Consider the following 16,316-nt stretch of genomic DNA (forward strand, 5'->3'; position numbering starts at 1 on the left):
TCAACACTTTTTCGCTTCTTGGGGGCTACTGTGAAGGGCCTGGGGCAGAGGGGACTCACTTTGGGCAGACGAGGACATCGGTAAAGCAGGTGAGAGGGGCCCCATGGCCTGTGTCCAACGCTCGGAAGAGGAAAAGCCATCTGGGGAGGGCGCCGAGCAGGAGATGGAGGGATGACGAGCAAGCCAAGAGTCCCACCAGGCAGCGGCGGGGGAGTAGTAGTCAGAGACCCTGTGCTTGATTATGATGAAGCTGACAGGGAGCCTATCACGTGGGCTCCTGGGAGATGGGACGGCCCTGCCCTTTCCCCAGACTAGCTCTGACCCCCGACCAGACAGGAAGGCTCATGGTGGGTCAAGTGGGTGGGGCAGGGACATGGCGTGAGCAGAGTGAAGGCAGGAAGAGGAGCCCCATGGGGGGTTCTTTTCCTTTACTTACAACAGAGAGGAGGGGTGAGATCCCGCCCCCGCCCCACATGGGTCCAGGTCTCAGTTCTGATATTTGGAGCTGTGTAGTCTCAGGTTAGTGTACTTAACCAGCCTGTGCCTCAGTGTCCCCATTTGTAGACTAGAGTCATGAGCTGTTATAAGATTACAGAGTAGTGCCTGGTGGGTGACCATTGTTACTACACCCAGGTGGCAGAGGCCACCTTAGGGTAGCATCAGGCTGCCAGGAAGGAGCGGTAGGGGGAGGGAGCTGAGGAGATTGGCACCCCTAACTCCTGACAGCGAAGCCTTTTGCCTCACAGCGATGGGAGCGATGGGAGCGTGGATTTTATTCCTGCTTCAAGTTACAGGGAACAGAAGCCACAATGCAGACTCTCTGGCCTCATGCATATTCCCAGCAAGCACAGGGACAGAGCAGAGCCAGCAAGAAAGGCATTTGCAGTGGAGGCGGCTGAGATGGGAGAAAGCTCGCCAGGGACCTAAGTTCTTTTGCCAGCCCTCCACCACTGCCCCCGGGGCCTCACTGCCCTTCCTCCAGTTCCGTGGGCATTTCCAGGGCTTCCCTGCCTCAAGGCCTGTGCATACGCTATCTTCCCATGCCCATCATGTCCTTCCCAACACCTTTTCTAGTTGTTATTTTTTTGGTTAAAGTCTCATTCTTCAAACTCCAGCCCCAAAGCCTCTCTCAGGAAAGCAGTTTCTGACCCTCAGCTGGGGTGAGGTTCCTGTTGCCCGAAGTTTCTCGGTACCAGGAATTGCCTCTTCCTAGCTCTCATTGCCAATTTGCTAATCACGTGACTGTTTCAATGTCTGTGTTCCCGCCAGGCTACTGGGTGGTAAGACCTTGTCTCTCTGCTCCTGTCTATATCCTGGGCACCTGCTGTGGTAACCAGCATGTTTGAGGGACTCATTAAAAATGTGTGGAAGGGAGGAAGGTGGGGCGGGAGAAGGAAGGAACTGGAGAACTGGGTTTGGTTCTTGTTTTGAATACTCCTAGCTGGGTGACTTCAGCAAGTTACTTCAGCTCTGAGTCCCCACTTCCACAGCTGTCAGAGAGGGCGCTAATAGGACCTGGAGCACAGGGTTAGGCCGAAGATTAAACGAGATAATGCATGTGAAGTACTTGGCCAGAGCCCACCACGTAGGAAACCCTCCGGAAACATGGGCTGAGCTGTCAAGAGCGCAGTGGCGGCCCTTGGGGAGCAGGGCTGCTCAGGGGCCCCTGGCAGCTGGGGAGAGCGGAGGCTGAAGCCTTGGTCTCCCAGCCAGCTCTCTTTTGCCTCCTTGTCCATTCACGTGATTATTTGCCTCCCTGCTGCAGAAGGTGGAGGGGCCAGGAGAGAGGAGGGGCGAGGGTCTACTTCTCCCAGGTAGGCAGGAGCCCTGGGACCTGGGCGCTCAGGGTGGACCCAGCAATGGAAAGGGGCTGTGTGGGCTGTGGGGAATCAGGCTAACCAGTGGCTGTCTCCGAGAGTGTCCCCGGCCAGAGGGGTGTGGCCAGCTGGGCTCTGGGCCCCTGGAGTACAGTTTGGGAGCCCGAGGCTAGCCCTGACCTCTGTGTGTGGTCAAGTATGGGCTCTCGGGATTCCCTCTTAATGTTGCAGGTGGAGAAGACCCACCCACCTCTCCTCCCGGAGCTGATGCGAGGACCCGGGGCATGCAGGGAGGGACCAGGAGGCACCACTTCTGCTGTTCCTGCGGGGCCCCTCTGCCTGATCCCAGCCCAACCCAGGAAGGCAGGAAAGCTGAGGTCTTACCATCTCCCCTTTGGGTCCGGGGTGGCCCTGGAAGGAGAAGTGTGTGAGTGCTGGGCACACTGTGTGAGACCCAGAGCCCCCGCCCTGCTCAGCCACACACGCCCACCCCCAGTCACCCAACCCCACCCTGTTCTAGCTACACATTGCTTCCCGTTCTCATCCACTGGGCCTTATGCTGCAAGGTCCTCCCAGGCAAGGGCATTCGCCCTCGGTCATGCCTTATTACCCTCTGCCTGCCCTTCACAGGCGGGGAGGGGGTGGCCTCCCCGGACCCACCTCTCACTATGCCCACACACCCAAGGTGGCTTCAGGGATAGCTGGCCCTGTGAGATGAGTGGACACGGTCATGGTGGTCCCTGTGCCACACCTAGCTTGCTGGCATACAGTGGGGCAGTGACCAGGTAGGGGTTGGTCCCTCATCTGAGAAGATGCCAGCTGCTTGGGGGTGGGGAGAGGTGAGGGCCTTCCACTCAGGGCCTTCCCTGAGTGGGGGGGTGGTCAGGCTCTCCTCCAGCTTCCAGCTCTAGGAGTAGAGAGGAGACCTCTCCCCCATGAACACTGTAGTCAGGAGATCAAATCCCAAGGATTACATGAACAGAGAAGCCATAGCAGGAGAGACATCTCCACGTGCACGGGGATGGCCCGGGGAGAACACGAGACACAGGAGGAGCCTCGGTGGTGCTGGCGGCAAGGATGAGGTTGTGTATCTGCTCAGGGTCCTCGGGGATCAGCAGGCTGAACTCACCACCTCTCTGCTCTTCCCGCTGCCTCCTCCTGTGTTACCTCTACCCGACCCCGTCCAGGAGCCCAGAATCAGCAGACTCCAGGGATGGCTCTTGTTCTAACTCTGAGAACACAGCTGGGTAGCCATGCACTCGTGCCCTGGGGAATCTCACTGGGGTTGGGGCGACTCACTCAAACAGTCCCTTCCCCTTCTCTGGCTAGGCATTTTCTTTCTATCTAAAGTCTCTTCCAAGGAGTCAGAATCTTGCAGAAGGACCAAGACACACAGGGTAGTGACCTGGCCTGAGTGCAGGGGAGGAGCTCCAGCCTGAGAGGTGCACTTACCGGCTTGCCATCCAGTCCAATGGGACCCTGAGAGCAGAAAGGCCAGATGTAAATACTGAGCATCACGAGCCCCCGCCAAGGTAGCAGCTAAGGCAGTGTTGAGAGCACAGCTTCACGGTGCCAAGAAGTTAAGCTTCAAGTCCCTGCTTGACCACTTACTTTAAGCCTCAATTTCCCCTCCTAAAGTGAGTCTGAGAATAATAGAACATTCCCTGAGGGGTCCCTGTGAGGAAGGGATGACATGCTGCATGCCAGGCTGGCCTGGAGGGGAACCCAATGAGTGGGATCCCCACTGATTGCAAAGACTTCCTCCTTACCCCAGGTGGAGACTGGGAATATGTTCCCAGAGAGCCAGCAGCTGGCCAGCTTTGAGGCCCAAGGAGGACTAACTGTTCCAGTCACCCTACCTCACAAACCTGTCTTAGGCCCCATGGGCACAGGTCAAAGGACAGAAGGCCACCCACTGCCTCTCCTGGTGCATCTCTGGGAGCCAGGTCGGAGGTTGAGTCCTGAGCCACTTCCCTGTGGTGCATCATCTGTTCCATATTGCAGGGTCATGCTGGTCAGCCTACGGGCAGCTTCCTGTCCTGCTGCCCCTGCATTGGTGTGGTTATTTCCTTGTCCTTTCTTGCCCCCAGAAGCAACCCAACCAGGCCTGGAGACCACCTTGGACACAGCTCACCTCAGCCCTCCCCACTTACCGGAAAGCCAGGAAAGCCTCGAGTGCCCGGCTGGCCCTGCGGAGAGAAGCAGAGCAGTGAGGTGCAGCAGGGAGGAGGCGGGGTTAATCCCGAGTCCCTGGTTCACCTGGGCACCCAGCCCTCCCACTCCCAAGTGATCGCCTACGAGGGGCACACCACGGTGCACCGACCAGGAGTGAGGGTGGAGAAGGAAGGAAACGGAATGTCCTAAGAAACCTCTTTCAGGGACAAAGATTGGGGAATGGAAAAAAGAGGGGGCCAGAAATCCTTCAGGTCCACTTCTAGGAAGTAGTCCCTGGAGAGCTCCCGAGTGCTGTGGATGGGAGGCGTGTAAACAGACAGGACAGCAAGGACAGTGGGCAATCAGCCCGCCGCTGACGGGACGCCTGCACTAAGCCCCCCACATCGTCCTCATGTACACAGTCACTGCTCAGGGCCACTTAGCCTCGGAGGGTTTGGATATCAGTGGATGTCAGAACGTGGCCCTCAGAATTTATGTTTCCAGGCTAGAAAAGGTCAAGTTACTCACTCTCCTTGCACCCTGGCCGGCAGCCTTTTCCTAGCAGATGGATGGGTGATCTCTGGACCCCCAATCTTTGTGGGATGCAGAGCAAGCCATGCCCATCTTCCCGGGTGCAGAGTGCAATGCAGATAGATATTCAGGCTGGAGACTAGAGGCAGGTTCACTGCCACAACCCAGTGGTTTAGAGAAAGATTCAAGATAAAGAGAGGTGCTGAGGTCAGAAGAAGCGTGTGGGGGACCAGCAGTTAGTGTAATGGCTATGTTGCTGGACTCCCATGTAGTCGACCGCGGTTCGAGTCCCGGACCTGGTGGCTTAAATTCACGCCAAGGCTATGTGCGTGCATGCCCAAGAGGAGAATGGAGGAGAATGGAGGAGAGGGATTGCTGTGTGGCCATGCCCCCTGGGGGGTGATTTCTCGCTTTCTGTCTGTCTCTCTCTGTCTTTCTGGTGAGCGCACGTACCCTATAGCAAAATCCTCTCAAAAAAAAAAAAAAGAAACAAACAAACAAACAAAAGAAGCGTGTGGCTCAAAGGTCTGGGGCTGGGAGGTCAAGGGTGATGGGGAGCTGGGAAATATGTCTTGCCACTCAGCTTCTCAAGAACAAGCAAGGGCTCTTTTTGACTCACATGTCACTCAAGGCCAGTCTCAGTTTCACACCAATCTACCATGCTAGCTCCTGTCCTGCCTGTCTTCCCTCTCTAGGCCCAGCACTGGCTCACCTGCCTTCCCCCAGACATACCCCTCCGGCTCTAGCTTGTGGTCTCCCCAGGCTGAGATGGTCACAGTATCTTCCCAAGGATAGGCTTTTGAGTTTGGCAACCAAGTTTTAGTCCTGCCTCCACCGACAATGGCTGTGTGACTCTGAGCAGGTTGTCTAAACTCCCCAAGCCTCAATTTCCTCATCTATAGAACTGGGACAACAGTAGGACCTCAAAGGGTCACTGGATTACATTCTATTATGTCTGTAAAGCCTATCGAGATGGTACCTGCCACCATTAGATGTTGGTTGCATTGAACGGAGCAGAGAGGCACCAGAATAAAGCAAGGTTGTTTTTGAGCCCAGCATGTCTTGGGATGGATGGAAGCTTGTCTTTGTCAAGTTCCAAAATCAGTTTCTATCCAGAGGAAGATTTCTCTGATCCATGTGCTGGGACCCTGGCACAGTTCCAGGCTCCCTGGATGCTCCTCCAAGTTGTGGACAAGAGTGCCAGGGGCCTCTGCTCAGGGAGCAATCAGCCCCTCTGGCTGGGTGGGATGGGGACTCCACCATGCCCGGATGGGAACAGTGGTCCGGCAGGGAGTGAGCAGAGTCTGCTGCAGGCTCCATGGGCTGTGGCAGGCTCCAAAAGGGCAAGAGGAAGGAGATGCCACTCAAATATCAGAAGGGCCCCCAGCTTCTCTCCTCTCAAGGATAAGCGATGCTAAGAATAGCACTGAAGAGAAAACCTGGAAACCATGCAATGTAATCTCTGAAACTCGCAGTGTAAACTTTCTGCAAACTACTCTGAACGCGGAGAGGCCTGAAGAAAAGGTCAGGAAGAGAGGATTCCAAGAAACATCTTCAAGCCTCACTCTGGATAATGTTTACGTGGTAGAGATAATCACACGGCTCGCTAATTACAGAGGCTGCCCTGGTATCACGATTCAGTGCTCTGATCCAGGACCGAATCCCGGGGCTGACCAGGGCTTTTTCAGGGATCTTGGGGAGAATGTCGTCATTGACCAAATGGAAACTAGGACTCCACATCCTGGAGAGAATGGGCCTGGAGAGGGTACTGGGGGAGACTGGGAAGAGGACTTTAATTTATCGTTCTAACTTCATGGTGGAGTTAGACATCTCTTCCCGTGTTTACTGGCTGGCCTATTTACTTTTTATCTGCCTGTTTGTACCCTTAACCAATATTTTCTACTAAGTTGTTTGTCTCTTTTCTATTGAATTGAGTAAAACTCTTAGTCAAGAACAACAACTTTTAGATAGTCATATGTATTGCAAATATTCTTTCCAGTTTGGCATTTTTGTCTTTGATGTTGTCTGTGATGTTTTCTGGCATCTGGCAATTTTACATTTATGGCCACAAACTTATTCATCTTTTCTTAGAGCTTTTGGGTTTTATGTCATGTTTCAAAAGGGCCTTCCCCAGTTTGGAATTATACAACTTTCACTCATGCTTCGTTCTTGTGTTTTATGGTTTCTTGTTTTACATCTAAGTACTGTGTTCATTTGGAATTTATTCTGATGTAACGAAAAAGGTAGAGATTCAACTTGAAAAAAAAAACCCAGGGACCAGCAGTTAGTGTAATGGCTATGTCGCTGGACTCCCACGTAGTTGACCGCGGTTCGTGTCCCGGACCCGGTGGCTTAAAAACTCACGCCGGGCACGTGTGCGTCCGTGCCCAAGATCCCGAGAGGAGAATGGAGGAGAAGGGATTGCGGTGTGACCATCCCCCCTGGGGGGTGATTTCTCGCTTTCTGTCTCTATGTCTCTCTCTGTCTGTCTGGCGAGCGCACGCGCCCTATAGCAAAAACCTCTCCAAAAAAAAAACAAAAAAAAACCCACAACTTTCTTTCATTTTTACCTTGTTCTAAATGCCTTGTTAGTTGTCTCAGCATCTATCTTTCTTTCTTTCTTTCCCTCTTTCTTTCCTTATTTCTTTCTTTCCTTCCTTCCTTCTTTCTTTCTTTCTTCTTTTTCTTTCTTTCTTTCTTTCTTTCTTTCTTTCTTTCTTTCTTTCTTTCTCTTTCTTTCTTTCTTTCTTCTTTCTTTTTCTCTCTCTTTCTCTTTCTTTCTTTCTTTCTTCTTCCTTTTTCTTTCTTTTTTAAGATTTTTGCCATAGGGTCTGTGTGCTCAGGGGAGAGAGACAGAGAGAAGGACAGTGGGAAATCACCCCCATGGGAGATGGCCACGAGGTAAGCCATTCTCCTCTCAGGATTCTGGGCATGCACACATACACACCAGGCATGATTTTCAAGCTGCTGGATCCCAGACTCAAACTGTGGAAATGGTCATGTGGGATCCAGTGCCTTATCCTCCATACCACCTGTTGGCCTCAGCTAGTATCTTTTCCTAAACACTCATTTCCTATTGTGAAATGAAGCTTTATCACGTACCAAATTCCCATACGGTTTTGGCTTTATTTTCAGCCTCCTGGTTCTGTTCTATTCATTGGTTTGTTTATTTATTTGTTTGTTTGTTTGTTTGGAGAAGTTTTTGCTATAGGGCGTGTGTGCTCGCCACAAAGACAGAGAGAGACAGAGAGACAGAAAGTGAGAAATCACCCCACAGGGGGGATGGCCACGCCGCAATCCCTTCTCCTCCATTCTCCTCTCGGGATCTTGGGCACTCATGCACACGCCCCCACAGTGAGTTTAAGCCACCAGGTCCAGGACTAGAACCATGGTCAACTACATAGGAGTCTGGTGACATGGCCATTACACCAACTACTGGTCCCTTCACTGGTTTATTTTGATTGCTTCTTTTTTTTTTTTTTAGTACGTTTTGATGTCAAGTAGGACAACTAGGTGCCTCATTACCTGCCTCCCTATTCTAGCTTCCAAATTTTTCTGACATTATCATGAGTTTATTTTTTTAAGAGTAAAATTCAGGGACCAGCAGTTAGCATAATGGTTATGTCACTGGACTCCCATGTAGTCGACCATGGTTCGAGTCCCTGATCTGGTGGCTTGAAATTCACGCAGGGCACATGTGTGTGCGTGTCCAAGATCCCGAGAGGAGAATGGAGGAAAAGGGATTGTGGTGTGGTCATCCCCCCTGGGGGGTGATTTCTTGCTTTCTGTCTCTCTGTCTCTCTCTGTCTGGCAAGCGCACATGCCCTATGGCAAAAACCTCTCCAAAAAAAAAAAAAAAGAATAAAATTCAATATTATTATTATTATTTTCTTTTTTTTGTCAGAGAGATAGGGAGAGAGGGAGAGGAGAAATCACCCTCTCTGTGGGAAGCTGTTACGCCACAATCCCATCTCCTCTATTTCTCCTTTCGAGATTTTTGGTATACACGAACATGTGCCCAGCATGTTTTCAAGCTACTGGGGCAGAATTGAACTGTGCAGTCAGCCGTGTGGAATCCAGCCCCCTTAACCACCGTGCCATGGGGCTGCCCTCAATTCAATGTTATTTTCTTGGCCTTCCAATCCCATCAAAAATGTACTGGGATTAGAACCACATTGAATTCATAGATAACAGTCCTATTTGTAAATTAATTTATGGATTAATATTACATCTTTTTATAGAAGAACAAGAAAATAAGTTTTGTGTTGATCTCTGAAGTCTCCCTTAATTTGAGGCCAGGGAGCAAAGGGAACCAAGTGGACCCCTTCATCTAGTTCTCTCTTCCACCACCTGCAACTTGTGTGGGGTAAAGCAACATAGACAAACAGAAAAATATGGCTGCAAAGAACCTACCAAGATGTCTTCTGATTTCATGGAAGACATCCGATTTGCCATTTTACTAAGATGTCTTCTGATTTGATGCAGGAAAGAGGGTGAATCATGTATCTGCTCAGCACCTGCTTTATTTTGCCTCTCACACTCCAAGTTGGCAGTGACCTGCAAGACTGTGCTGACAAATGTTAAATCATTGTCTGGGTCAGGGAGGGTGGGAGAGGAGAGCTCTGTTGTGTACAGCATTTGCCAATGCCTATGGTGTAAATACCCCCACATGGCCAATTTCAAGTGACCAATGTGTATCACTGAACTCAGCTGGGAGAAGGTATGCATGGCTCACACCCTCTGAGACATCTGAGTCAGCCTGAGCACACCCTGAGCCCGGATCCTGCAGCAGCAGATAGATAGCTCCCCTTGGACATTGTAAGAACATCTCAATTCATCACGCTCAAAATCAACCCCTCTCCCCTGGCAAAATCTGCTGCTCCATGTGCGGAAGGGCAGCACCATCCCAAGTCTGAAATGTGTGTCATCTTGAATTCCTGCTTCCCCCTCGGGATTTATCATCACTAAATCCACCTGCCAAATCTCTCACCAGCCCTCCCCTCCCACCCAGGCCTGAGGACTCTGCTCCGGCCTAGGCCTGGATATTCCAAGGGCTCTTCACCCAGCCCCACATCTATAGCTGCTTCTGTACACACTCTCTGTTGGAGAGGGAAGATCAGGTCATCGTTTTGAGATGTTACTCTGATCATGTCCTTGCCAGCTTGGCAACCCAGGGGCTGCCCTCAGGAAACTCCTAACTATTGAACATTGTGCCTCAGTCTTTGGCCACCTGGCCCTTGCAGACCTCAGCAGCCTGGCCTCTTACCATCCTCATTCTTACTCTCCCTGCTCCCCCCATCCCAGAACTTTCCTCATTCTCCAGTAACTTACAGGTGCCTCTTCTACCTCAGGGCTTAGCATTCTCCTCAGGACTTGTCTGGTAACCTCTGCAGACCCTTGATTGTTGTCTAGTGATCCTTTCCTTCTGGAAGTTTCCTCTGCCTCTACCTGACCCTAAGTCTGCTGCATCCTCCGTGTCCTCATGGCTCCCTGACTGCCGCATTTAGCATGTACTGCCTGCACTGTAATGGCTTCAGTGACGGCTAGTCCTTCCTGCTAGATCACGCACCCACAGGGGCCAGCAGGTTGCCACGCCCACCCAGCACCTAGCCTGCACCTAGGTTCCTAACTGATACTGACGGAATGGGTCAATGAAGAAACACCCGACGGCTATGTCCACCTGGCGTAGGCTGGCTCTTCATGGAGGGGGACTGAAAGTTCAGGCATCTCCTGGCCTCTGAAGAGAAGTGAGGGGACTCAGGGAGCTAGTGGACTCTCTTTGAGCTGGACTGTTTCCTAGCTCAGCAGATGACCAGCCCAGTGCCCGCCAGGCCCCCAGAGTCTAGGAGTCCCAGTCTCTTCCTCAGTTTAATGGAGTTCCTTTAAAAGTCAACACACCCAGACACTCCACTCTGGCATCTTGCCATGTGGGAATATGAACCGTATCTTTCTGAAGTGCCCTGAGGGTCCACCCTTTGCTCAGCCTATTTATCAAGCTCCAAGAGAGGAGGCAGGTGGCCCCTGAGAGCTGCAGGCCTGGTTCTTATTAGCAGCGTTTTTTTCTGGGCCCTTCCTGGCTGAGTGGAAAGCCATGTGTGGCCAAAGGCTTGCCCACTTGACCTCTGCCCTGTAATGACAAACGCACCCTTTGTCTTGCCCATGCCCTGCCCTTGCCAGCCCAGGACAGCTTCCCAGGAGGAGCTGAGGGAGTTGCTCCACCAGAAAGTTAGGACTCAGCAGGGTGAGGGCCACCCACACTGACAGAGGTCAGAGGACACTGGGCTGGCCAAGCTTTTGGTGCCGTCAAACCTTTCCTAGTACCAATGAAGGCACCCACAGGGAGAATTTTCCTTCCTGAAGTAAATACCCCCTTTAAACAGTAGAGCTTAAAGCATGGAAAGGGCTGTTGGGCCGAGAATGGAGGCTTTGGAATGAGGCCCCCAGGCCAAGCCCAAGTTCCAGCTCTTCCTGGCTGGGGAAGCACAGGTGAGTTACGAGCTCAGCTGGGGCCTGCCTCGTGGCTGTGTTGGGAGTACAGGAGGAGACCTCGTGTGTGATCTTCTCCAGGAGTCAGTTATCCCTGTCACTGACTGGAAGGCACTGGTCACCACTGGAGTCCAGCTCAGCGTGGTGGGTGTTGGTGATTAGGCTCGCGTCTGCTGGGCCCAAGCCCGAAGGGTGGAGGGTGGAGGCAGACCAGCCTCGATCCTGCCCTTGCGGCTGTCAGGGAGCCTGTGGACACGATTCACTGAAAGGATGGTAAAGACCATGCCTGACCCACACGACAGATCCTCTGCAGTCAGACCAGGAGAAAGGCAGAGATGGCGCCAAAGGGTGAAACTTGCTACTTCCTAATAGGCCTGCCCCAGGCTCCACTGTCGACACTCAAACCTGGGCCACTTTCTTCTTCTCTATGCCCTTTCCAGTGCCACCTTCACCAGGGACAACCGGGTCAGGTCATCTGTGCTATGGTTCCCCTGTACACAGGTGGCTTAAAGTCCATCCAGGGCACAAGCAACATGTAAGCCCAGGCACACACATGACAGTAACACCAGAGCCCAGCTGGGTCAAGGCAGCCATGGGGTTTGGAGCATGGCTCTGGAGACACACGGCCCAGGATCCACAGTCAGCTCCCGGTGGCCAACTCTAGCTGTATGAGACCAACCAAGCCACCCGACCTCTCCGTGCCTTGGTTTTCTCATCTGTACAATGGAATGACCGTGAGCAGTTCTCGTGAGGATTAAGTGAGCTGAGGCGTGTAGAGCCTTAGGGTAAGGCTGGCTCAGGGCATTTTTAGCACCTTGCTAGAGCCTGAGCCCAGCAGGAAACATAGCTGAAAAGTCTGTGTCTGCTCAGGCCAGGACTGCCCCACAACCTCCAGCCCAGGCCCCTGACCTGCCTGGTAAGCCGTGGTTCACAGCTCATCCTTCCTCGGGTTGCCCATGGTACCCCTCCCAGCTCCCAGCACTCTCCTCAGCTCTCTGGTGGCCCTTCCCTTGGACAAAGCTAAGCAATTTGTTCTGTGACCCCTCTCCCTAGACTGTGGTGGGAGAGACGCCTGCTTCCCACTGTCTCTCTCTGTTGAAGGCAGGGGAAAAAGCAGGCTGGGCTTCCTCCACCCACTGGGCTAGCCTGCGTATCCAGAGGCTGGCCCATGCTCTCTCCTGTGTGGCAGGTCAGGAAGAAGCCTGGAGTTCAGGGCTCTACATTCTGTTTTTGTTTGTTTGTTTTTAAGAATTATATTTAATTTAATTTAATTTAATTTATTCGTTTTTTAAAAACTTGGCCAGAGAGAGGGAAATTGAGAAAGCAAGTCACCAGGTCCGGGACTCCAACCGTGATCAGCCATGTGGGAGTGTCTAGTGCCTTAACCACCATGCCACCTGCTGGTCCCCAGGGCTCTATGTTCTAATCCTGCCCCAGCCTCTATGCCTGAGATCCTGGTCAAGCCCCTCCCATCTCTGAGCCTCAGTTTCCCCTTCTGAGAGGGCTGTGGTAAGCCGCTGCTGGGTCCTTCCCCTGACATTCGGTGATTTGAGCCCATGGTTAGGCACTGGGAAAAACTACTGGTCCTCCTTCCCAGAGCTACCATATCTTGCTGGCTTCATTACCCACACCCCTTACAGTCCCTGAGGAAGCATATCTGAGGGGCAGCCTCACTAGCCCTCCCACACTGCTGGCCCCTGGGCAGAGGCACTAACTCATACAGAAGACCCAGTGCTGGGAACAGACAGTGGCCCTTGAGGGCGAGCAGGGTTCAGGCCTCTGCCAAGACCAGGAGTGGGTGCCTGGGCCTGCAAAGCTGGACTCTGGATATCTGCTCCTTTGGCTTCTGGAAACAAAGGCTCCTTCCCAGGAGAGCTGACATCCACGAGGAGTGGCCCTAGCTGCCTTCTGCCTATAAACAGCAGGGCCGCCTCCCAGCTGCCATGGCCGTGGCGGAGGGCAGGCCCTTTGGAAGCCTCTGAGAGGCTGTAATTTGGGTATATTTAGTCAGGCCACGTTCTGTAACATCAACAGCAGTGCTGTGGCTTGATCTGGCTGACCGCCTCACATGTGGTGGCCACCCCGCCCAAAGGCACAGCCAGGACCCGCTCTGCCCAGCCCCACCCCCACCCCCTGGAGAAAAGCAAAACAACTTACAGGGGGGCCTCGGGGACCGATGATGGACATCCCAGCATCTCCAGGGGCACCCTGTGGGAAGAGAGAGAGGAAGGGGGTGGGAGAAGGAAGCGCCAAAGGAAAGGAGCTGGCCAGTGGGACACCAGCCCCATGGGACAGGAAGACAAAAGGGAGGTCTGAGGGTGCGAGGACCATGGGGCATCCCAGGGGGTGAGACAGGGGACTGAATGGAGTATTAGGAGGGTGGCAGAGGGAGAGAGAAGCATGAGATGGGGGTCCGGAGGGAAGTTGGTGGTGGGTGCCTGGGCCAGGGAAGCTGAGGACAGGATGCACTGTAGCAATGGCAAGAGGGAGGCGCAGGGCAGAAGAGAGCCCCAGCACAGGTGCCCGGCCCCAGAGCTGGCCCCACAGCCTGCTCAGGACACATTCCCTCTTGAAAGCCCCGCTCTCTCAAAGCCCTCTTGAAGCCTTCCTTCCCACCTACCCCCCAATACCTGTGTGGTTGCACACTCTGCCACAAGCAAATACTGGCCAGCCCTGCGCATGGGCTGTGAACTCAGAGGTGCAGGCACGAGACACACGCTCACTGTGAGCCTGGAAGGCTGCTAGCCCTGGCTTGACAGCCGCACAGGGGGTTTGAGACTGGGGCCAAATGTTCAGCCTCCAGAGACGGCAGATGCCGTTGGGCTAGGAGCTCACAGTGCAGTCAGGGTAGCTGACCTGGCCGGAGAACGTGGTGTGTGTGTGTGTGTGTGTGTGTGTGTGTGTGTGTGTGTGTTCTCTCCAGGAATCCAGTCCTCCCAGCAGAGGCAGGGAATGAAGAGGACCCCGCATTCAAGGTCTTGCCCTCTGTGCCCACATGCCTCCTCCGTCAGCCAGGATGTGGAAAGCTGCTCTGCCACCCGCAGAGGGCAGGGACAGAAATCATTTAGTGGAATGACACGTGTCACATGCAGGCGAAGGGTGCTTTCCAATCAGTCACGGTTTCTGCCATCATAATGGGATCCTAATTTTTATGTTGAACCGTGTAGTGCAGTGGTTCAGAGCCAGGCCTACTCTCTTCCAGCCTCCTGACCCTGGGTAAATAACTTCCCTGTGTCCGCCTCCTCATCTGTACCCAGGGGTAACAGGGCCTAGCCCACAGGGCGGATGTGAACATTTCATGTGACAATGTTGAAGAGTGCTTGAAATCATGCCTGGTCCAATGAGTCATGTGTCTCTTTCCTGGGCAGTTTAACCCTGCTAAGGCGGGATCTACAGGCTTGTTCCACTTGGAAACAGTATAGTACAGTGGTTAGGGACCTGCACCTTGAAGACAGACACCCAGGCTTCTCTCCAGCTCTGCCATTTTCTAGCTGTGTGACCTTGGGCATGTGACTTCTCTTCTCTGTGCCTCATATAAATGGAAATATTAAAGTTTGCCTGGAAGGGTGTGTCCTTGTTAACTGGGGTAACAGACACAAAATACTCAAAACCATCCTGCCGTAGTTTGTGGGGTTTTTTTTTGGGGGGGGGAGGTTTTCGCTATAGGGCACGTGTGCTCGCCAGACAGACAGAGAGAGACAGAGAGACAGAAAGCGAGAAATCATCCCCCAAGGGGGATGGCCACGCCACAATCCTTTCTCCTCCATTCTCCTCTCGGGATCCTGGGCACACACATACACGCGCCTGGCGTGAGTTTTAAGCCACCGGGTCTGGGATGCGAACCGCGGTCAACTACATGGGAGTCCAAAAACATAACCATTATGCTAACTGCTGGTCCCCATAGTTTGTGTTTAATACATGGTAGCTGCTGCTCTGGTTGTTGCCGTTGTGACTTTAGGGATGAGAGGCTCTTTGGCAGAAATGCAGAAATGTACAGCCTGGCCCTACTCCTCCCGATTGCTGTGGGAACTTGGGCAAGTCCTGACCCTCCTCCAGGCCTCAGTTCCTTCATCTGTAAAAATGAGCTGCTTAAATATGTCACCATCTGAAATCTCTCAAGAACCACCCAGGGCTGAGGCAGGAGTGTGGCCTCCTGGGCTCCTGGCTTTGTAGGGGGCTCCGCTCCACAACCCTGGGGCCCCATTGGCCATCTCCAGCTACAGAAAACAGTGATGGGGCTTTTGCCGTACAGAACAGTGACTGCCTAGTGCCAGGCAGCAGTGCGATGAGGCAGCGTGCAACCGGGGCATGACAGGGAGACCCACTCGGCCAGGAAAGCTGGGACCATGGCCCAGGAATCCCAAGACTCCTGCCCGATGGTGTGGAAGCAGTTAGGAAACTGGGCCACCAGAGGCTGCAAGAGCAGACCAGGCCATGCCAGCACGCTCTGTTCTGCTGGGGCCTGTGTGCGGGGAGGGCTGGGGTGGGGGTCTCCGAGAGTGCTAGTAGTCCATCCACCAGAGGAAGAGGAGGCTGGGGGGAGGGCGGAAGGGAAAGTGTGAACTCACCTTCTCCCCAGGTTGGCCCTTTACTCCCTGGGCGGCCACAGGCAACATAGAGTGCAGGGGAGAGAGAGGGAGGGAGAGAAAAGAGAAAGATGAGAGGCCGCACACAAGAATCCATGTTAATGGCATGACGGCCAAACAAAAGAAATCACCGTGAAATGAGAAACAAAGCAAAACACAGATGCTGACACACGACAGGTCCCCATCCAACAAGCACAGCGTGCAGAGGACTGGAGCCGCTCCCCCGCAGTGGCCCCAGCAGCTGTTCCAGATAACTGCGAGACAAACAGTGGCTGGGGCCGCTAGAGGCCCTCCTGAACGTGTGCCTGTGTGTGTGTGTGTGTGAGAGAGAGAGAGACAGAGAGAGAGACAGAGAAGACACCACTTCGGCCAGAAAACTTGAGAAGCCATGGCCCCAGGTGCCCAGGTGGATCTGAGGTGGGGGTGAGATGGAGATTCCCAAGCACAGCGTGGTGATAGTGGACCCTAGGCGTGTAGAAGGTTCTCTCTACTCCCAGCCCCACCCTCAGCTCCAAGTACAAATCTTTGCCAAGCTAGCAAGCCGAGTCGGAGTCGTTAAGCTGGCCAGGCAAGGTAGAGGGAGGGGTGTGGGTGGACTGAAGGCAGGACACATTCATCTGGAAGGATGGAGGAAGGGTCAGCAAAGCAGAGGAACCAGGTAGCTGGCCAAGGGTTCCTCATAGCCATAGCAACCAGTGGCTGGACAGCCCCAGCCCACCCCGCTCCAGACCGACCAGTGGGT

General features: G+C 53.5%; 1 protein-coding gene across 1 annotated transcript in view; it reads right to left on the bottom strand.

The window, feature by feature from the left end:
- Positions 1-16,316, bottom strand: part of COL13A1 (collagen type XIII alpha 1 chain) — a 164,506-nt gene that overhangs the window by 67,420 nt on the left and 80,770 nt on the right. The window contains exons 7-10 of the mRNA XM_014587967.2: positions 13,146-13,196; positions 3,971-4,006; positions 3,270-3,296; positions 2,202-2,228 (exon numbers count right to left, since the gene is read on the bottom strand). Coding sequence (XP_014443453.1) covers positions 2,202-2,228; positions 3,270-3,296; positions 3,971-4,006; positions 13,146-13,196 — 141 coding nt within the window. The remainder of the gene's footprint in view (positions 1-2,201; positions 2,229-3,269; positions 3,297-3,970; positions 4,007-13,145; positions 13,197-16,316) is intronic.

The sequence above is a fragment of the Tupaia chinensis genome, unplaced genomic scaffold (assembly GCF_000334495.1).
Source record: "Tupaia chinensis unplaced genomic scaffold, TupChi_1.0 Scaffold000250_1, whole genome shotgun sequence".
NCBI classification, from domain to species: Eukaryota; Metazoa; Chordata; class Mammalia; order Scandentia; family Tupaiidae; genus Tupaia; species Tupaia belangeri.